This window comes from Microtus oregoni, unplaced genomic scaffold (genome assembly GCF_018167655.1).
Source record: "Microtus oregoni isolate MIOR12 unplaced genomic scaffold, Mior012 000006F_ref0000085, whole genome shotgun sequence".
NCBI classification, from domain to species: domain Eukaryota; kingdom Metazoa; phylum Chordata; class Mammalia; order Rodentia; family Cricetidae; genus Microtus; species Microtus oregoni.
Window position 1 is genome coordinate 58,991,106 of NW_024543065.1, and position 21,008 is coordinate 59,012,113.

At 53.4% G+C, this 21,008-nt stretch overlaps 2 protein-coding genes across 4 annotated transcripts; one reads left to right on the forward strand and one right to left on the reverse strand.

The window, feature by feature from the left end:
• The first annotated feature begins 295 nt into the window (after positions 1 to 295).
• Lgi4 (leucine rich repeat LGI family member 4) lies at positions 296 to 12,778 on the forward strand. 2 transcript variants are annotated; one of them, XM_041654770.1, is made up of 9 exons: positions 296 to 921; positions 1,327 to 1,386; positions 1,691 to 1,762; positions 5,319 to 5,390; positions 5,499 to 5,570; positions 5,782 to 5,951; positions 9,325 to 9,489; positions 9,572 to 10,077; positions 11,082 to 12,778. In XM_041654770.1, the coding sequence occupies exons 1-9, from the start codon at positions 752 to 754 to the stop codon at positions 11,394 to 11,396; spliced, it is 1,602 nt and encodes a 533-aa protein (XP_041510704.1). In that variant the 5' UTR covers positions 296 to 751; the 3' UTR covers positions 11,397 to 12,778. The 2 variants fall into 2 exon arrangements, with proteins under 2 accessions (XP_041510704.1, XP_041510703.1); XM_041654769.1 differs by having other exon boundaries at positions 297 to 921; positions 1,315 to 1,386.
• On the reverse strand, positions 12,765 to 19,393 carry Fxyd3 (FXYD domain containing ion transport regulator 3). Of its 2 annotated transcripts, XM_041654772.1 has the most exons (8): positions 19,325 to 19,393; positions 15,926 to 15,979; positions 14,430 to 14,462; positions 14,318 to 14,341; positions 13,506 to 13,580; positions 13,384 to 13,420; positions 13,095 to 13,132; positions 12,765 to 12,967 (listed from the first exon to the last, which is right to left on the reverse strand). In XM_041654772.1, exons 2-8 carry the CDS (start codon positions 15,963 to 15,965, stop codon positions 12,948 to 12,950), a joined length of 267 nt encoding a protein of 88 aa, XP_041510706.1. In that variant the 5' UTR covers positions 15,966 to 15,979; positions 19,325 to 19,393; the 3' UTR covers positions 12,765 to 12,947. The 2 variants fall into 2 exon arrangements, with proteins under 2 accessions (XP_041510706.1, XP_041510705.1); XM_041654771.1 differs by lacking the exon at positions 13,506 to 13,580 and having other exon boundaries at positions 19,325 to 19,351.
• Between the last annotated feature and the right edge of the window lie 1,615 nt (positions 19,394 to 21,008).

Below are 21,008 nucleotides of genomic sequence, written 5' to 3' on the forward strand. Positions count from 1 at the left end.
AGGATGGACCACACCCTTTAAGAGAGGGGCTGGTGGGACAGCTAGAATATCCCCCATCCCCCAGGGACTTCTCCTCCTAGCCCCTCCCATCTGCAGTCTGCAGAGCCATCTGGTCTCCACCCTGGGGACATCCTTCCCACTCTCCCCAACTGGGGTTGAGTAGGGACTCTGATGAGGGGGTTGGTTGGGAGTGCCTAGGGTGGCTCAAGCTCTTGGCAGCCCCGCCCCCTCAAAGGCCATTCAGTCCCTTCCCTGAGCCTTTTCTTCCTATGGCCTCTGACCCCCCTCCTTCCTACCCTTCTGCTGGGCGCATCTCAGGCCACAACAAGTGGGACAAGAGTGTGGGAGGACACACAGAAAGTAATGGAAACTTGAAACGGGGCAGGGAGGTGAGAGTTACGGACAGACAGAAGGACCAGGACAGACAGACAGACAGACAGACAGAAACACACACACACACACCAGAATTCTAGAGGCCAAATCAGAGACACAGAGAGACAAAGACAGAAATAGACAAGAGATTGCAGGGGTGGGAAATAGAGTAATAGAAAGATAGGGAGAGAAAGCTAGTGACAGAGAATCCCACACTCCAGATACAGGGAGTCCCCAGGGAAGGGACTGAGTGAAAGAACAAGGCGAGGCAGTCACAGGCAGCATGGCCAGCAGCAGGGTGGAGGAGCATCCTACAAAGATGTAGCGGTCCGGGTCTGGTGGACTAGGGTCGGTGGGAGCCTGGGCAGGGGCCGGGGGCATGGGAGGGGCAGGCATTCTGTTGTTGCTGTTGGCCGGAGCTGGGGCAGGAGTGGCCTGGAGTCCCCCCAAAGGAAAGTGTCCTCCACGCTGTTCCTGCTCCAAGGAAAGTACTCTGTGTGAGGGCTCCACCGAGCTGCCCGAGAGCTTCTCCACCACGCTCCTGTCACTGTGAGTGCCAGGCCCTCTGCGGGCCTAAAGGGAGGGAGGAGACCTGGAACTACACGGCTTGGGGTAGGAGGTTGGGGGTTTCTATCAGAATCTTGGACACCAAATAATTCTGGGATGTCTGAAAGAGGGATACTGAGATTTGGAAAGGTGCCAATTGGGGGTGTCCCAAAGGGCAGGGGGAACAATGGGAACACTGGAAGTGCGGTATCCCGGGGCTGAGTACTGCCAAGAACTTTGTATTGTGTGGAGGGAATGGCAGAGGGCAAAGATAGAGGATAGTAGGAGGCACCCCAGGCTCAACATGGGAGACCAGGGCCTTCAGAGCAGCCAAGACCTCTGACTTTAGAGAGGGAAGCTGAAATGTCTTCCTGCCCACTGATCTCATGCCCCCAGATCCCTTGTCAGGATGGGGGTCTCCCAGCTGAAGGCTGGCAGCTTCATGAAGATGCCATCACTGCACCTCCTGTGAGTATGTCCTGGTTGGGCCCATGACTCTCTGCTCAAGGGAATGGCTGTTCCTGTGTGTGTGGAGATGTGTGTGTGTGTGTGTGTGTGTGTGTGTGTGTGTGTGTGTTGCACGTGGACATTCATGGGGAGTGCTCAGACACCTGTGAGGACACGTGTACATTGGATGTACTTATGGAGGCATCTGTGTCCATTCACATACACCCACACTTGCATGTGTGTCTTTGAATTGGATGGAGGTTAAGGGTACAGACATAGATACTGGTTTGCAACTCTGAAAACATCTGCCTTGCCCTCTTGCCAGGCTTTTCACATCCAACACCTTCTCCGTGATTGAGGACGATGCCTTCATCGGCCTGTCCTACCTTCAGTACCTGTGAGTACAGCCAGAGACTGGGGAAGTGGGTCTGGAGGGGCGGGCGAGCCTCTCAGTGACTCCCAGTGTAAGAAGACAAACGGAGGTGGCCTGGGGAAGGGGGCATCTGGCCAATGGCAGGTCCATAGGAGGAAGGATGTAGTGTGGACAGCTCAGGGGCTACTGGTCAGAACTGAATCTCACCTTTGTGTTCTTTGAACCCTGACTGCTCTTTGGACTGGAGAGGGAGGGGGAGAGGAGTGGGGGAGGGGGAGAAGGGTGGGAAGAGGGGGAGGGAAATGGGAAACAAAATAAAGGAATTATGTTTATTCTTTTTTTTATATTTATTTATTATGTATACAATATTCTGTCTGTGTGCATGCCTGCAGGCTAGAAGAGGGCACCAGACACCGTTACAGATGGTTGTGAGCCACCATGTGGTTGCTGGGAATTGAACTCAGGACCTTTGGAAGAGCAGGCAATGCTCTTAACCTCTGAGCCATCTCTCCAGCCCAGGAATTATTTTTAAATTAAAAAAAAAAGATTCACAGTGGAAGCTGGGCCCTGTGGCTCAGGCTTATAATCCCAGCTATTCAGAAGGCCGAGGCAGGAGGATGGCTAATTCAATGCCTGCTTGGACTACAGAGTGAGTTCAAGGCTAACCTGAGCAACCCAGTGAGACCCTGTCTCATAATAAGAAATAATTAAAATATAATAAAGTAAAAGACTAGAGTTACATCTTGGGGGTAGATATTTGCTTAGCCTGTGTGAGACCCCAGGTTTCAGTCCCAGTCTTAGAAACCAAGAATTAGTAAAGGGTCTAGGTAGCCAGACTCAGTTGTTCTGATGCAGGGGGATTCTAGGAAAGTGTATACAAAGAGGTCAGAGCCAGGAAACATTTAAAATTAACCAGAAGCCACTTGAAGCTATGCAGTGACCACGTGACAGTGTGGGTGGCGGTGCCAGTGTGCGGGAGTAAGGTTGCTGGAAGGCATGGCTGTATGATAGGTTTGCAGTGCCCCTGGCAGGGTGGTAATGCTGCTGTGGATGATGGGATGTAGGGGGTGTCCCTTGTAACTGATTGTTGATGGACTGTTCTTTCCTGCCAACCATTCCCAAATAACCAACACGGGGACTTAATATAAATTATAAATGGTCGGCCAATAGCTCAGGCTTATTACTAACTAGCTCTTATGACTTAAGTTAACCCATTTCTAGTCATCTACATCCTGCCACATGGCCTTATCTCTCTTTCAGTGACAGTTATATTACTGCCAACAGAGTAAGAGGGCTGATGACCAAAATGGCTGCCATAATAGTGTTGGTGTTACTGGGGCTATGTATAAGGTGTGTGGGACTGGTGTTTGTGATGATTGTCAGTGTAGGGGCCCGTGCTTATGGTGTGTGTTGATGTTGGTCACAGCAATGGGTAGAATGTTGGTGGGGTTTTTCTAGTTTTGTATTTTCTATTTGTTTGTTTGTTTTGAAAACTGGGTCTAGGGCATGCTAGGAAAGTAGTTCTTAACTCCTCACTGAGGGATTCTAGGCAGGGGCTCTACCACTGAGCCACACCCCAGCCCCTCACTGGGGGATTCTAGGCAGGGGCTCTACCACTGAGCCACACCCCAGCCCCTCACTGGGGGATTCTAGGCAGGGGCTCTACCACTGAGCCACATCCCAGCCCCTCACTGGGGGATTCTAGGCAGAGGCTCTACCATCAAGCCAAAACACATGCCCAAGCCTTCCCTGGGGTATTCTAGGTAAGCATCCTATCTCTGAGGCACACCTCAGCCCAGGTGCCATGTTTTTAAAACATGTTGCATTTATTTGGAGGGTGAGGTGACAGTGCATACTCGAGGGCCCATATATGAAGTCAGACAAGAATTTGTGGGAACAGAGCCTCTCCTCCACCACATGGGTTCCAGGGATTGAACTTGGGTTGCCATAGTGGCAACCGCCTTTACCTGTTGAGTCATGCCCCATCCCTGTTGTCAGTTTTGATGGTGGTGTTGGCTCTGGGTTTACCAATGATGATGAAGCTGCTGCTTTTCATGAAAAAAACCATGCTAAGGGTGGTGGTGGAGGTGGTGGAGGTGGTGGTGGAGGTGGTGGTGGAGGTGGTGGAGGTAGAGGTGGTGGAGGTGGAGGTGGAGGTGGTGGAGGTGGAGGTGGTGGAGGTGGAGGTGGTGGAGGTGGAGGTGGTAGAGGTGGTGGAGGTGGTGGAGGTGGAGGTGGTGATGGTGGTGATGGTGGTGGTGGTGGAGGTGGTGGAGGTGGTGGAGGTGGAGGTGGTGGAGGTGGAGGTGGTGGAGGTGGAGGTGGTGGAGGTGGTGGAGGTGGAGGTGGTGGAGGTGGAGGTGGTGGAGGTGGTGGAGGTGGTGGAGGTGGAGGTGGTGATGGTGGTGGTGGTGGAGGTGGTGGTGGTGGAGGTGGTGGAGGTGGAGGTGGTGGAGGTGGAGGTGGTGGAGGTGGAGGTGGTGGAGGTGGAGGTGGTGGAGGTGGAGGTGGTGGAGGTGGTGGTGGAGGTGGTGGTGGAGGTGGAGGTGGTGGAGGTGGTGGTGGTGGAGGTGGTGGTGGTGGAGGTGGAGGTGGTGGTGGTGGAGGTGTTGGTGGAGGTGGTGGAGGTGGTGGTGGAGGTGGTGGTGGTGGAGGTGGTGGTGGTGGAGGTGGTGGTGGTGGTGATGGTGGAGGTGGTGGAGGTGGTGGTGGTGGAGGTGGTGGTGGAGGTGGTGGTGGTGGAGGTGGAGGTGGAGGTGGTGGTGATGGAGGTGGTGGAGGTGGTGGTGGAGGTGGTGGTGGTGGTGGAGGTGGTGGAGGTGGTGGTGGAGGTGGTGGTGGAGGTGGTGGTGGTGGAGGTGGTGGTGATGGTGGTGGTGGTGGAGGTGGTGGTGGTGGAGGTGGTGGTGGAGGTGGTGATGGTGGAGGTGGTGGAGGTGGTGGTGGTGGAGGTGGTGGTGGAGGTGGTGGTGGTGGAGGTGGTGGTGGTGGAGGTGGAGGTGGAGGTGGTGGTGATGGAGGTGGTGGAGGTGGTGGTGGAGGTGGTGGTGGTGGTGGAGGTGGTGGAGGTGGTGGTGGAGGTGGTGGTGGAGGTGGTGGTGGTGGAGGTGGTGGTGGTGATGGTGGTGGTGGTGGAGGTGGTGGTGGTGGAGGTGGTGGTGGAGGTGGTGGTGGTGGAGGTGGTGGTGGAGGTGGTGGTGGTGGTGGTGGTGGTGGAGGTGGTGGTGATGGTGGTGGTGGTGGAGGTGGTGGTGGTGGTGGTGGTGGTGGAGGTGGTGGTGGTGGAGGTGGTGGTGGAGGTGGTGGTGGTGGTGATGGTGGAGGTGGTGGTGGAGGTGGTGGTGGAGGTGGTCGTGGAGGTGGTGGTGGTGGTGGTGGTGGTGGTGGTAGCCATACTTATGATAAGCTTGTCAGTGACCATAGAGGCAAGACCTTGGCTACTGTGAGAGCAGCCTGGTGAAGAATGGTTTCCTTGTGGTCATTCTATGTGAGGGAGGAGAAAGAAGCTCTTCTGGTGGCTTCCTAGGGCCGGTTTCTCCAGCACTGCAGGCCTCTTCCTCACTCCACCCTCTCCCCACAGCTTCATTGAGGACAACAAGATTGGCTCCATCTCCAAGAATGCCCTGAGAGGACTTCGCTCGCTCACACACCTGTGTGTATCTCCACAGCCCAGTCCTTCACCATAGGCACCCGACCCATCCCTCAAGGTCATAGCGTCTCCTGGACACGGCTGACATTCTTTCTTCTCCTGCTCCATCAGAAGCCTGGCCAACAACCACCTCGAGGCTCTCCCCAGATTCCTGTTCCGAGGCCTGGAAACTCTGACTCACGTGTGAGCTCAGGCTCGGGAAGGGCAGAGGGCAGGGCTTGGGAATGTTGATAGGGAGGGAGAGGTGGGCCTCCTTGGGCTTGCTTTGCCAGTGTGCTTTGCTTGAACTTCCCTGTCACCTGAGGGTGCCATCCTAGACCCTCACTTGAGAAGGTTTCTCAGCCTCTAAGTCAGGGACACTGGGTCACAGCTTCTTCCTGGCTTCTCGCCCCAGGGACCTCCGTGGGAACCCATTTCAGTGTGACTGCCGAGTACTTTGGCTGCTGCAGTGGGTGCCTACGGTGAATGCCAGCGTGGGCCTGGGGGCCTGTGCAGGCCCCTCTGCCCTTGCCCAAATGCAACTCAACCACCTTGATCCGAAGAAGTTCAAGTGCAGGGCTACAGGTGAAGTCTTCCTGTCCCCTCCCCAACTCCTCAGCAGTGGGAGGGACAACAGGGTCTCCAAAGTAGAGGAGGAAATCAGGGAGAAAGGGGGCAGCCACAGGGCTGAGGCATTATCCTCCCTGAGCCTTGGTTTCCTCACTTGTAAAGCAGGGATGTAACCAGTGATCCCAGGTCTCTGTGAGGACTGAATGCTGGGCAGTATTTCTCTTTCCTTTTTGACAGGCTCTCAGTTCACCAACAAGGCTGGCGCTGAACTTGTGACTCTTCTGCCTCCCCCACCTTCTGTGGGCACAGTTTCTGATGCCAGTCCCAGGACAAGAGACTTTTATATTATTATGGTTGTTGTTGTTGCAATACGTATGTGTGTCTGTCTGTGTATGGCATGTGCATTCAAGCAAAGATGTAGGATTCCCTGGACTTGGAGTTAAAGGCGTTGTAAACTGTCCTACATGGGAGCTGGGAACAGGGACTCCAGTTCTCTGCAAGAGCAAACAAGCGCTCATAACCTGAGCCATCTCTCCTGCCCTTGTTTGTCGCTATTTTTGATTTGTTTTCTGAGACAAAGTTTCACTATGTAGCCAGAGCTGGCCTCAAACTTGTAGCAATCCTCTGGTCTCAGCCTCCCCAGTATGGAAGACAGGTGTGCAGCTCTATGCTTGGCTTGCAAGCGTTTTGTGAGTCTTTGCTGGTCTTGTTAATAGGAGGCCTTTAAATGTCTCTCCTATGCACCTGTTCGGTCCTGGTAGCTGCAGGTACATCCCTCCTCCCTGGAGCTTGTCTTCTTTTAGCTCTTCCACGAATATATAGAATATATCGTGACATTTTCTGAGTTCTGGGTCATGCAGAAGGACCAGGAGATGGGTGGCCCTGGATCGCACCCTTCCTGAGGTGAGAGAAATCAGGCAATCCCACACAGTCCGGGATGATTCCCCCAAAATGAGAAGGCACAGACAGGGAGTAGGGACAGAGTTGGGAGGCACAGGCAGAGTCCAGGGTAGGAGTGAGGAGGTCAGGACTGGAGAAGACCTTAGCATCTGAGGAAGCCCAGAGCTGGGACCAGGGAAGCCAAGGAAGGGTGCAAACACCAGTTATAGGGTTTTGTTTGCAGTTTTTTTGTTGTTGCTTTTTGAAACAGGGTTTCTCTATGTAGCCCTGGCTATCCTGGAACTCACTCTATAGACCAGGTTGGCCTCAAACTCACGGAGACCCGCCTGCCTCTGCCTCCCTCAGTACTGGGATGAAAGGCATACACTACCACCGACCGGCTTTGTTTGTTTCAAAATATGTGTGTGAGGGAGTAGTGGCCCCATGTGTACCATGGCACATGTGCAGAGATCAGAGGACAAGCGGGAACTGATTCTCTCATTGTACCATATGGGTTCTGGGACTGAACTCAGCTCCATCAGACTGGCAAGTGTCCTGAGCCATCTCCCCAGCCCAGGAAGGGCTGATTTAAAGGACTCTGATTTTTCAAAGATTCTTCAGGGCATGGCAGCACATGCCTGCAACCCCAGCACTGGAACGACTGAGGCTGGGGGATTATAAACTTGAGGCCCATGTAGGTTACATGGTAAAGGCCTACCTAAAAACAAAGATTCCCTTTGTTGAACGTTCTCGGTTTTAGCTTATTATTCCAACCTTGCTACTTAGGAACAGGGCCTGGTATATAGGGTGGCACACCACCAATGGAGTTACAGCCTGGGTCTCTCACTGACAACCTGGAGAGTGAATCAAGGAGCCTCCTGGGCTGGTGAGATGGCTCAGTGGGTAAGGGCACTTGCCACCAAGCCTGGTGACCTGGGCTCAATCCCCAGAACCCATTTGATGGAAGGAGAGAACCAGCTCTCACACTTACCCTCTGACCCCCAGGCACGTGTCATGCAACTGTACACATAAAAACACAAGTGGGGAGCCGGGCGGTGGTGGCGCACGCCTTTAATCCCAGCACCCGGGAGGCAGAGACAGGCGGATCTCTGTGAGTTCGAGGCCAGCCTGGTCTACCAGAGCTAGTTCCAGGACAGGAACCAAAAGCTACGGAGAAACCCTGTCTCGAAAAAAAACAAAAACAACAAAACAAAACAAAAAACACAAGTGGGAGCAGATAACCCATCTTCTGCATGAGTGAGGTAGCCCCTAGCTGCTGCCTTGTTTTTATGGTTCAGACCAGGTTGTGACTTGCTGTGTGATTTGGGATATGGGAAAAACGGATTGAAAGAGGCCAGATCCAGGACAAGTCCTGTTCACACAGTGATGTGAATATCGCACTTCTTGTCTGTTGTGAACTTGATCATGATATCTGGGGAGCGTGTTAGCAGGGGTGCTGGAACATTCTGGTGGGGCTGCCTGATGGTCATCTCCATGCTTCATGAAAAAAGTGGTGTGTGTATATCTGTGTTTGTGTGTCTGTGTGTTGTATGTGCATGTGTATATTACTAGGGATTAAACTCAGAATCTTTCACATGTTAGGCAAGCATTCTGCCACTGAGCCACGCCCCAGCCCCTCACTGGGGGATTCTAGGCAGGGGCTCTATAACTGAGCCATGCCCCAGCCCCTCACTGGGGGATTCTAGGCAGGGGCTCTACCACTGAGCCACGCCCCAGCCCCTCACTGGGGGATTCTAGGCAGGGGCTCTATAACTGAGCCACGCCCCAGCCCCTCACTGGGGGATTCTAGGCAGGGGCTCTACCACTGAGTTACATACATTCCAACCCTCTTTTTACTTTTTTTTTGGTTTTGAGATAGGGTCTGCTATTAAGTTGCCGAGACTATCCTGAACTCTTGTTTCCCAGACAGGCCTTGAACTTTCAATCATCCTGGCTCATTCTCCTGAATAGCTGGGCTGACAGGCCTGTCTTCTATGTCCCAGCTCCAGCTCGGGAGAATGAATGTCATTGGCTAGCTGGCTGCCCCGGCCACTTATCCTCAAATTCTCATGGTAACAGAGTGTAGCTCACTGGGATTGCTGTGGAGTTAATTGAGTAACTAAATGTGCTGTTTGTTTTGTTTTCTGTTTTTGAGACAGGATCACAATATATAGCATGTTTATTTTTGCTTGCATTATATTGTTAGCCCAGGCTGGCCATCAACCAGAGATCCTCCTGCCTCGGCTTCCTCAAGGCTGCGATCACAAGCGTGTCCATGGCATCTGTCTAAGACAGTTTCCAAGGGATTATTTGATGATGCCACACGGCCTTGAAAAGAAACACGTTCATGTTTCTGAGAGTTAACACATCTGTAGACAAAAAAAGTTCTATTCTGTAGGTCTCTATGTGGTGAACTCTGTGAAGTCTTTTCAAAAACATGCTAACCAAGGCTCAGCAATGAGGTCTCCTACCCACTCCTAGGCACCCCTGACTCTCTTGCTGCCTCTAGAACTGTCCTGGCTCCAGACTGTTGCAGAGTCGGCACTGAGCGTGGAGTCCTTCTCCTATCAGGGGGAACCTCACGTGATCCTGGCACAGCCCTTTGCTGGCCGCTGCTTGATCCTGGTCTGGGACTACAGCGTGCACCGCTTCCGGATAGAGGAAGAGGTGTCTGGTGAGCTCCCCTCCTCTCCTGGCCCCTTCCCTCCTGTCCCCAGATTGCCACTGAGCCTGACTGTGTCCCACTCTCCCTACAGCGCCCTCCGTGGTGTCCTGCAAACCTCTGGTGCTGGGCCCACGCCTCTTCATACTGGCTGCCCGTTTGTGGGGAGGCTCATATCTGTGGTCTCGGCCCAGCGCCGACCTGCATCTGGCCCCAATACAGGTCCTAGCCCCTCAACGCCTACTGCGACCCAATGATGCCGAACTCCTGTGGTTGGATGGGCAGCCCTGCTTCGTGGTGGCTGATGCCTCCAAAGCTGGTAGCACCACCCTGCTGTGCCGAGACGGGTCGGGCTTCTACCCACGCCAGAGCCTACACGCCTGGCACCGCGACACTGATGCTGAGGTCCTGGAGCTGGATGGCCGACCGCATCTGCTGCTTGCTTCAGCCTCCCAGAGGCCAGTGCTCTTCCACTGGTTTGGTGGCCGCTTCGAAAGGCGCACAGACATCCCAGAGGCCGAAGATGTCTATGCCACGAAACACTTTCAGGCCGGTGGAGATGTGTTCCTCTGCCTGACACGATACATTGGGGACTCCATGGTGAGACTGGGGGCAGGCAGTGGGGTCCAGGCCTGATCACAGCAGTTGACAGGGGGCTTGACCGCTATTTCAGCACAGCCCTTCACGGGTGAATTCCTGGCATGGGTTCTACCACTGAGCTTCACCCACAACCAATCCCTGACGAATTCTAGGCAAGCAAGCCACACCCCCAGCCCCTTTCTAGTGGATTCCAGGCATAAGCTCCACAATGGAGCTGCACTCCTGACCCTCAACTGATGAACTAGAGCCCAAGGCAGAATCAGATAGGGTCTTAACATGCAGTCCAGGCTGGCCTCAATCTCGTGGTTCAGCCCTGTGCTGTTGTAACAGGAATGTGCCAACATGATCTGCTCTGCTAAGCTTGTTCTCCTCTGCTAAGCTTGGCTCTGTAACGCTAGAACATTCCAGGATGACAGTTAACTCCAACCACACCCTTCCCATTGGGAGACTACCCCCTCAAGGTTGAGCTGGTGTTAGGCCCCACTCACAGTCTCCAGGATTCTCTTTTCAGAATGAGGTACAGTCGGGGACAAACCCCCCCCCAACTCAGTTATTTGAGGGGTCTCCAAGGGAAAACAGTGGAGATAAGAACAGGAGTCAGAAGCCAGTAGGAGACTGGAAGCTGGGTCAGGATGCAGCCAGAACAGATTGGATCAATGTAACGCATGACAGTAAGATCAATAGACTCTTGCTGGGCACTCTGTAGCATGCGAGGCAGAGAGAAAGGACTAGAACAATTAATTATCTGCTCTGAGAAGGTGATGATTGTTATCCATACATTAAGGAAGCTGCTAGGCATAGTGTTGGTGTCACAGGCTTGTCGTGTCACTACCGAGAAGGTTTGAGACAGTCAGTCACTGCCAGCAAGTCTTAAAAAAAAAAAAAAATCTACAGAGAAACTGAGGACCCACAGGCTCATGTTGCAAGTCCTCCAGAGCCTTGAGGATGATGGGCAGGCCCAGCGTCTCTTGGCCCAGGCTCTAACTAGCTTCCACACCTTGCAGGTCATGCGTTGGGATGGCTCCATGTTCCGCCTGGTACAGCAGCTTCCATCTCGAGGTTCCCATGTCTTCCAGCCAATGCTAATCGCCCGAGACCAGTTGGCCATCCTGGGCAGCGACTTCACCTTCAGCCAGGTCTTCCGCCTTGAGCCTGACAAAGGGATCTTGGAGCCGCTACAGGAGCTGGGACCCCCGGCCTTGGTGGCCCCCCGAGCCTTTGCCCAAGTCACGGTAGCGGGAAGACGCTTTCTATTCGCTGCGTGCTTCAAGGGCCCCACGCAGATCTACCAGCACCATGAGTTGGATCTCAGTGCCTGAGGCTGGGCCGGAAGTGGTTGAGGGGCTGGCAAGGGCATCCTGTGACATTGGGGTACTCTCTTGGACCTGGTCACCTGGCCATCACAGCCAGTCCTATATGATACAGACCACTCACTATCCAAATGCATCAGCCTGGGTCAGGCTTAGCCCACACTCTGGAGGATCTGCAGCTTAGGGGCAAACGGGAAGAGGTCTCTCTGCTCCCAACAACGTTTGGATCCCATGCAGTCTGAGGCCACATTTTGACTGAGGACAGATGCTCCTACAGACAATGACTTGGATGCTCAGCGTGGGACACAGCAGGGAGCTGGGATACAGAAAGCAAAAGGGCAATCTGCTGAGCTCCAAGAGGTCTAAATATCCCGCCCTCAATGATCCCTTGGTCCTGCTCCGTATAAAGTACCGAGAGAAAGATTTCTTTTCCACTCAAACCCAATCTGGCCATTGGCTTTAGTGGAGGAGTATGTATCTCTGTGACATTCAGTGACATCACAGCTGCTGGGCAGTTTCTGGGCCTGGTACTTTGCTGCATGTAGGCATGTCTGCTGCCAAAGACTGACTGCTGGTGTCTTGTTGCTTTTACGTGTGTGCAGAAACGGTGAAGCGGTAATGATGAGTCTGGGGGTATCAGAGAAAGCCCTGGGCACCCTGTTCCCAGAATGTGACAGGGGCAAGAACAGAAATAAATGCCCTGTGCTCCCCACAACCTGTCCTGTCTGCGGGCTCATGGCAGGAAGGTCTTGTGAATGCTGTTGAGTGGTGGGTGCTGGCCCTGGATAGGACCCTGGGAAAGAATTTTGTTTTGAACGGTTTTAGGCACTTTCCAGGGTGTCACATGGCATCCTGTTGGAGGCCCTGATATCAGGGTGCTGGGGGGGGTCTCAAAAAAGCCTGGGGTCAGTGGAGGGTCTCACTCTATGTGACCACTGATAACTATTAGGGGTACCCTGGGGAATTAAAAGGACACTTGGTATATGGGAATGTCTCATGATAAAGTGAGGTCTCGGAATGAGAGAGAAGGCCACTGCAGGGGTGAAGGTGGGGCTAAGTTATTGAGTGGCCCCAACATAGTAGGATGGCCCTATTTATTTATAACCATAGTTATTCTCAACGTCACTGCTTGTGATTAGGGCTCCTTTTCACTCCCAGAAGTGTCCTTAGTTGACCAGTGGACAGGAGGCTGCTGGACAGAGAGGGACGTCTCATGTCCACCATCAGGTCATGACACGCAGGTCTAATAGAGATTCAGCCACTTGCTACACACAAGTGCCCATCTCATCAAGGCCCCCCAAGCCCACTCCAACATCTGCCCACCTCCTCACTGCCCATAGCCACACTCCAGAACACAAAGTCTCTAACTCACATGAGCATGATGTAAAATTATTTTAGATTAAAAACTGAACAACGAGCCTGCTACCATGAGAGAGGTAAGAATAAGGCTCGGACAAGGCAGTGCCAGGAGAGGTTGGGACGGTCATCTTAGAGTTCAGGCCACCTCCAAAACCAGGACCTGGGCTCAGAGGCGCTCTGTGCTCCTCAGCTGGTCCATCTTCAGCAGTTGTGAGCAGAACCTGGTGTGGGGATGGGGTCAGTTTGCAAGGATCTCTCCAGCCCCTTCTCCCCAATGCAGGCATAATCCCTCTCCAGCTGCCACTAGTGACCCTAACCCCATCCCTTGCCACGCCCTGAGTGTCTTACCTGGTGTGATGAGAGGCGGCCCATCCCCTGGGCGGTGACTAGGGAAATAAAAATGATAACATACAAATAAATCCCTTATTTGTTCTCTCCCACAGGGCTAAGGGATTCTCAGCTTGCCTAGACACTTTCTTGGCTGGTTCTCCCTACAGGGTTGTACAAAGCTAGGGACCAAAGCCTTCTAGGGGATGATTTGTGTGAAACAAAGCCCAAGAGACCTCAGGGCAGCTACCCAGGCCTGTTCTCTTTGCACAAGGCTTAGCCTTTTGGGCATTCCCAGAACCCATCTCACCTGGGCTTCTGTCTGAACTTGCATTTGCACTTTCCACCTGTTGGAGAGGGATGTGGTCAGAGGAAGGACCACGCAGTCCCTTCCCCGTTCATTCCGCCCCCTCCCAAAGCTCTTGTACTCACTCATAAGGACGATGATGCCCACAGCACAGAGAATCCCTGCACAGATGAGCCCACCGACTCTGAGTCGGTACCAATCTGAGAAACAGAGAAAATCGCAAAGCTAGCTCCCCTGCCCCTTCTACCCCCGACATCTGTCTCCCAACTCACTCCGCTGCAGTCAAAGGGAAAAAGCAAAACCGCAGCCCTGTGGTGCACACATTACAGTTCATATCCAAGCAAGCAAGATGCTTCATGTGCATTCAGGGGCAGAGAAGCCGTCTGAAGGAAAAGCATCAGTGTGTTGCGAAGATAGAAAGTCAAGATGAGGGTCTTTAGAGACCACTGTCAAGCAAGGGCTCTCTGAGGAGGCCCCATTGGAACAGAGATCTGCAGGAAGACAGAGTGGCCCAGCAGGTGTATAGGTTGTGAGATTGGCAGATGCCTTCTGTATCTGAGGACATTAGCTGGAGCAGGGGTGAGGGTCAGTGGAGAAGGAGAGGGCAGGGGCAAGGGGCAGCTCCCAGTGGAAGCTGGAAGTGGAGAAGAGGGGGGGTAGAATTACCCACCTTTTTTGGGAAGATTTTCATGACCAACTTTCTGGAGGTTGATCTGAACCTAATGCAGCTTGCAGACTGGACTCACTCCCGTGTCTGTCTTGCATTACCCCTCACAACTGATTCCTTTAATCTGCCTGGATACTCAGTGACCCATTTCAAACCCTCTCCTAACCTGGCCCCTGGGTCACTGTGAACTGTCAGGCACCCTTGTGTGGAACCCTTGATACAAAATACTATGTAGGGTCGGGAAGAAGTGAAAAGGGATGCTGTTCTTACCATAGTAGAAAGGACTATTTTTATCTGCAAAGAGAAAGGGCACACACACATGAGTCTGAGACAATAGCAGGGGTCTGGGGTAAGTGGGCTGGAGGGGTGGGCTATGACTCACCCTCAGGGTCATTGGCATCTAGAGCAGGAAGGCCTGTGGGAACAAGTAATGACAAGTGGTGACTACGGTGGCCCTAGAAGAGCCGTGGAGGTTTGTTGCCTGAGGAAAATGTTCTGCAGGGGCACAGCCCCACCTCCGAAGTGCACAGGACTCAGCTGCTGGCTTGTCCCACCTGGACACACCCACCCACCCCCAACTGTGAGTCATGCCAGCATTTTGCCACCGGAAACAGATCCTATTCTGGGTACTTTTTGGCCTCTGTCTGAGTGAATGTTTCCAGACATGCGGCCTGGCCACGCCTCCTGCTGGAGAAGCTTTGTTCTCCAAGGTGGCAGATGGTTTCTGTTCCCAGGACTGTTTCCTCCACACCAGCGATGCCCACAGTCCTCCGCAGCGCTAGCCCGCCGTTATCATGGTTGCCAACCACCCCCTTTGAAATGACTCTCAGTTGGCAACTTCAATATATTCCTACACCCCTATTCCAAATAATGCCACTTGTACCCAAAGAATGGTAAAGTAAAAAGTGTTTTTTTTAAAAGGTGTGGGGGCAGCTGGAGAAAGACGACTTTGACAGCTCTTGCAGAAGACCCAAGCTCAGTTCCCAGCACCCACGGGATGGTTCCCAAACATCTGTAACTCCAGTTCCAGGGGATCTGACACCCTCTTCTGACCTCCGCAGTTGCCAAGCACTCAAATGGCAAAAGCCATACATATAAAATAGTTGAGAAAAAAAGAAAAGATGGTTAACTCCTAAGACATGATGGCCAAAGCTGTCCTCTGGCTGCCACAGGCACAGCCACACCAACACATGCACAGCTGCACACACACACAAGCACACACAGTCATGAACACACAAAAGAGGCAGAGGCAGGGAGGAAGGAAGGAGAAAACACAAGGTGAGCACAGGGTGAGGATTAAATCCTGGCGGAAAGCTTGCTTGGCTTTAGCCTGGGCCTGAGTTCTGTTACAGGGACAAAAACAATGCTTAATTATATTTAAGGCATGAATGCTTGAGACTACTCCACCCAGGCCCTGTCTCACACTGTTCAAACATTGATGCATTGAAGCCTTACAAAGCCCTATGACTAAGTGCTGTTCTTCTCTTGTGTTTTCAGAGATGGGGCAACTGAGGCACAAGATACTCCTGTTATCCGCTACATCACTGCTAGGCTCCTAGATGCATCTGGGAAGGCGATGTAGAGAGGCCATGACAGTAATCAGGACACACAAGATTACTGGGCAGATCCTTCGGCTTGCTGTAAGGGAAAATTTAATGGCATCTCCCCACTGGAAACACACCACATACTCCACACATGCGCGCACACACACAAACACACACACACACACACACACACACACGCACGCACATACATGCGCGCACGCACACGCACACACACACACACACACAAACACACACACACGTGCACACAGCTCGTCACCTCCCAGCTGAGAGGCAAGGCCCAGGGGCAAGGGCAGTTTGGTGGCCAGACACTCACCTGCTAGGAGGACCAGCAGGCTCAGAACGACCTCTTGCATGGCACAGCGGTGATCTAGAAGAGTCCAGAGAACAGGACCAGTCTTAGCAGAGTGACCAGGACACAAGGCCCTGCGCCACTGGTTCCCTGTCCCACCTGTTGCTCACACAGGAGCACAGCCCAAGGTACACATAGCAAGGTTGGTAGTGAGCCTGAAGCTGGCTGGGCTGGAGATAAGAAACTCCAAAGTCAAGTGGGGGCTGGGTGAGCACTCAAGCTCTGGGAAGGAGCAGCCATTGCATTGCCTGGACAGTGAAGTTAGGTTTTACCATAATGAATCTTTTTTTTTTTTTTTTGTCTTTCAAGACAGGGTTTTTAAGTGTTCCTGGTTGTCCTGGAACTCACTTTGTAGACTAGGCTGGCCTCAAACTCACAGAGATCTGGCTGCCTCTGCCTCCAGAGTGCTGGGATTAAAGGCGTGCGCTACCACAGCCCAGCATGAATCTTTTCTTGGAGAGAAGAGGTGGAGTGGTATTTTGCTATGTCCAGGCTGGCCTTAAATCTGTCATCCTCCTGCCTTCAGCTCTCCAAGTGCTAGGATTACAGCACCACATTCAGCTTGTTATCCCCGATGGGGAAACTGAGGTTCTGAGAGGTGAAAGTCGATGTCCAAGATCACTTGGTCCTGAAAACAAGATTTAAACAACGCCTTTTCCCCCACTAGAGGTTTATAACACAGAACAGTGAGGGCCTCGGGGTGTTTTGGGGAGTAGGGTGTCAGGAGCCAGGTGGCATGAGGCCCGGGTTCTGGGAGTGGCTCCCACAGACAGCTTGGAGCCTGCCCGGCTCTGCCTACATGCTGCAGGCTTCTAGCTGGGGCCTGAGCTGACTCCCTGGGCTCCTGGGTGGGAGTATGGCAGAAATAATGCCAGGTCGGTGGGGCATGTGCAGAGGGGGTTCCTAGCTACCGCCCCACCCTTGGGTCTGCCCTTCAGACCCCACTGAGCGTTCTCCCCTGTCCCAGCTCAAATCCAGTCTTTGCCCCCTACCCTAGCCTTCGCCCCTGACTCCGCCTCTGAGCTTGTTCCTCACCCCAGTCCCTGGCCCTTTGGGGCTTCACTTAGCAGCAACCTCCCCAACCCCTAGCTCCCCAGTGAGGCTCACTCAGCACAGAGCCCCTTTCCATACAGCTCTGGCCATAACTGTCTGCCTTTCTGTCACCCTGGAGGCCTGAAATAAACTCCTAGTCTCTGTGCACCTCCTGTGCTTGTCTTGTTCAGCTATCAGAAGCTCACGTGCACACACACACACACATCAAGATAGTAAGTGCGAACACTTGTCCCCATTCCCCACATGCTGGACACTGCCCAGTGACCTTGCAGGTTCCTTTCTCCATCCCTATCAGCCCTGACGTCACCTTTCAGAACTAACCCTTTTTACCCACCAAAGCACACACTTAGAAGGAATGCAGCCAGCCACCAATGGTGCAGGGTGTCCCATATGCTCACACAGACATCTCCATCTCCCTGGGTCCACCCCCAGCGCCTGGGAAATCCTTCAGCTTCTCTATCCATCTAAATTGGTCCAGACCTGTGGTGTAAGCTACCAGGGAAGCTGAGGCAGGAGAAATGCTAACTCACGGCCAACCTGGAATACAGAGTGTAAGGCCAGACCAAACAACTTAGTGAGATGTTACAAAACAAAAAGTAAAAAGAGGATGTGAGATGCAGCTCAATGATAGAGCTCTTCCCTAGGATCTCTCAGTGAGGATGTGGTAGAGCCCCTGCCTAGAATCCCCCAGAGAGGGGCTGAGTGTATGGCTCAGTGGTAGATCCCCTGCCTAGAATCCCCCAGTGAGGGGCTGGGGTGTGGCTCAGTGGTAGAGCCCCTGCCTACAATCCCCCAGTGAGGGGCTGGGGTGTGGCTCAGTGATAGAGCCCCTGCCTAGAGTCCCCCAGTGAGGGGTTGGGGGTGTGGCTCAGTGGTAGAGCCCCTGCCTAGAATTCCTCCATGAGGGCCCAGGAGAGTGGCCCTGCACTGGAGGCTTGCTTAGTCTACTCTCCAGGCCCTGGATTTAATACTCAACACACACACACACACCACATACAATTCATTATTTTAGATTTAGCATGTATTTTTTTTTCTGTAGTAGATTTGGGGACTATGTCTCAGATGTCTAGGGCCCCAGCAAGCACTTTGGAGAGCTGGAGTGGTGTTTAGGGGTACATGCTGCAGATGTCTGTGGTCGAAGGCTGCCTCCTAATATTCTGTTGCAAGCGTGTGTAAGACACTAGCTGTGGCAGCCGGCTCCGCCTGAGTGCCCAGCCCATGCATTTTTCTCAGTTTGACCCTGACTCCCTCATATCATCTTCACAGCTGGATGAATTTGGCGCGGCCGGCACAGCCTTCACTTCTGAACTCTTCTAACACCATCGGCTGTTGTCACACTGCAGGGTTTCGCCTCTTACCTCTCTCCCTACAGACCCCTCTGAGGCCCCGAAAGGCCCGCACTCTCCCATCCCCACAAAACACCCAAAATCTGAGAGCCTGGGCGGGGGTGGGGGAAGACAGAGATTCCATCTGCAGCCCTGCCACTGCGCAGTCTCGACCCTGGCATTTGCAGGGCTTCAGGGAGCTGGAAACCGCCATCTACCCTCACTGTCCTGTCCTGCTGGTGCTGTGTTCTGAAGAGAGCTGCCTGCTTGCCTGAGACACTACCTACCCTCATCTACGTCCTGGCTGTGCAAGCCGGAGGACCCCTGCAATCACTGCCTCCCGCGTTCTCTCCTCCACGACGGTGCAGGATGGCCACATCTGCCGGGGTATCCTGCATAAACCCTCGTCATCTGAGTCCCCCACATCTCCTACCCAAGTCACACTTTACAGCCTCCAGAGAGGAGAGCACCCCACTTTCCTGGCATTCATCATCATCCGCATGCCCCGATATCACATGCGTGTCCATACACACACAGCCCCCATCCGCGTCATCCCTCTGCACTTAAATTACTTCTTGTTTACTGAGTTACCCCCAGGTACCCCTCCCCACCTTACCCCCAAGAAAATCCCCAATCGTGATACCATGTTGTAATCACTTCCTGTCTACTCTGACAACCCCACCGGTTAAACCCAGACTTCCCATCCACTCAGACCCCCCCCAGTCTTCCCTGATCCCCACTGTAAATACCAGGTGGGTTACCCCAGTTGTCTAATCTAGTCCCACAGAGTCGAGCCATGAGGAGCAGTCAACTGAGGCAGGAGAGGATAGTCTCCTGCCCCCAGAAAAGAAATCTTGAAGCTGGAAGACTGTTGGGATCTTTAACCCCAGTTCTATGTAGCGAGGACAGTCAGAGGAGAGCCAGGGCGAGGAGGGGGGACAGAGGCAAAGGGCTCCTAGAGGAAGGGGCCCCCAGGGCCGCTCACCTGAGTCGCTCAACAGGCTGAGAGGTGGTTCCGGGAGAAAGCAGAAAGCGGACTGCCAAGCCTGGGCAGTCCTTTATCCACAACTGCCACGCCCTGAGCAAACCTGGGCAGGCAGGCACAAGTCAGGTCTCCCTGAGGCCACGGACGCCCCCACCCCATTCCTCCCTTAAAGGGACAGTCCTACCCATTCTCTAGCTACAGTAGCCTCTGGTGAAGTGGAAGGGGATCAAGGTGGGCTGGGGATTAGCATCGTAAAGGAGGGAAGACGTTTTATCCAGTCTCCTGAACTCCAAAGGAGACCCAGAATAGGGAAGGTTCCCGTCTCCTTAATGTCAAACCATCCTTTTGGAGGGACATGCTTAAAGCAGAACATCTATGAGATCCTTCTCTGATTTAGCTTCAGAAGGACTTTTTCTTTGTTTGTTTGAGACAGGGTCTCACTATGTAGCCCTGGCTGGCCCGGAACTCATATTGCAAACCATGCTGACCTTGGTGTCATCAGGATCCACCTGTCTCTGCCCCCCAAATGCTGGGATTAAAGGTGTGCAGCACCAGCTACAGTTTTGTTTGGGGGTGGGATTGCTGGCATTTTTAGGAGTTAAAACCCCTCTGTCCGTCCTGGATTCTTTGTCGGCAGGGCAGAGGGGTTAATAGAGATACTGACATGGCCGCAGTTGTCATATGAAGGAGACTCTTGCATGGTGGGTAGAGGTGGGGGTTGTACTTCTTGGGGCTCATAGACCAGGCCCTAGAAGACTGAGAACAGAACTGGCATTTGGGCACCAGACTGTAGACCCCGAGCAGTGTTTCTCCCAGGAATTCACAGCTGATGGGAGGATGCTCTGGAGAGGGTGTGGGTGTGGATGTCAGAAAGGCCTTCCTCCATTGCAGATAAGCCCCCACCTTACCCTGCTCCCTCTCCTGCCCCCTCCTCCTTCTGCACTCCTTCCGCCTGAGGTCTGTACAAGCCCCCACATGGTCCCTGTTGGGGGTGCTCCCTCCCCCCAAATTCCGCCTTTTTACACAGAAGGACTTTTGTCTGGGGGCTGGATGGAAAACAAGGCACCATTGAGTGGCTGGCAGAGGATTGGGGTCACTGGGAGGGGCAGGACCAGGAAAGGGGTGGCTTCTATTCGGCTACAAGCTGGACTCCAGACGACCCCCAACACTACGGTGGGGGCTGTGGGGTGGAGCCCCAGAGGCACCAGGCTAGGGAGAGGCTGCTGTTGTGGGTGTGATTTGGAGAATTAAAGGGGACTTAGGGTCAAGGGTCTGGGGGGTAAGGGAAAAAAAACCAGACCCCTCCCCCCACTTCCCATCATGGCCTTTCTCCTTGCTGTAGCTCATTGGTCTGTATTCCCTGGGGCAACTCCTGAGCCCCAAACCTAGGGAAAAGTTTTCTGCCTCCCATAATTGAGCGGACTTCTCCCTGAGGGTAGGAGGCATACACAGAGATAGAAACAGAGGAAGGAGAGGCCTGGCAGAGGTCTGGCCAGGGATAGAATGCAGAGGATCCCAGATCCGCTTAGGAGTTCTTTGTACCTAGACACACCCTTCCCCAAGCCACTAGCTTGACTGCCCCTTGGTAAACCCACCAGAGAGCCCTTGGTGGTCCCAAGAATAGGATGGTGTTTCCCTCTGCTGGTCAATGTAGGAACTACAAGCATCGGAGAGTAAGTTGTTG

Coding starts and splice junctions, on each gene's coding strand:
- Lgi4 (XM_041654769.1), top strand. CDS start 752: ATGGGAGGGGCAGGCATTCTGTTGTTGCTGTTGGCCGGAGCTGGGGCA. Junction 922..1,314: donor TCCACCACGCTCCTGTCACT/GTGAGTGCCAGG, acceptor TCATGCCCCCAG/ATCCCTTGTCAGGATGGGGG. Junction 9,490..9,571: donor GATAGAGGAAGAGGTGTCTG/GTGAGCTCCCCT, acceptor CTCTCCCTACAG/CGCCCTCCGTGGTGTCCTGC.
- Fxyd3 (XM_041654771.1), bottom strand. Junction 13,421..14,317: donor AAATAGTCCTTTCTACTATG/GTAAGAACAGCA, acceptor CCTCTCCAACAG/GTGGAAAGTGCAAATGCAAG. Junction 13,133..13,383: donor AAGTTCAGACAGAAGCCCAG/GTGAGATGGGTT, acceptor TTATTTCCCTAG/TCACCGCCCAGGGGATGGGC.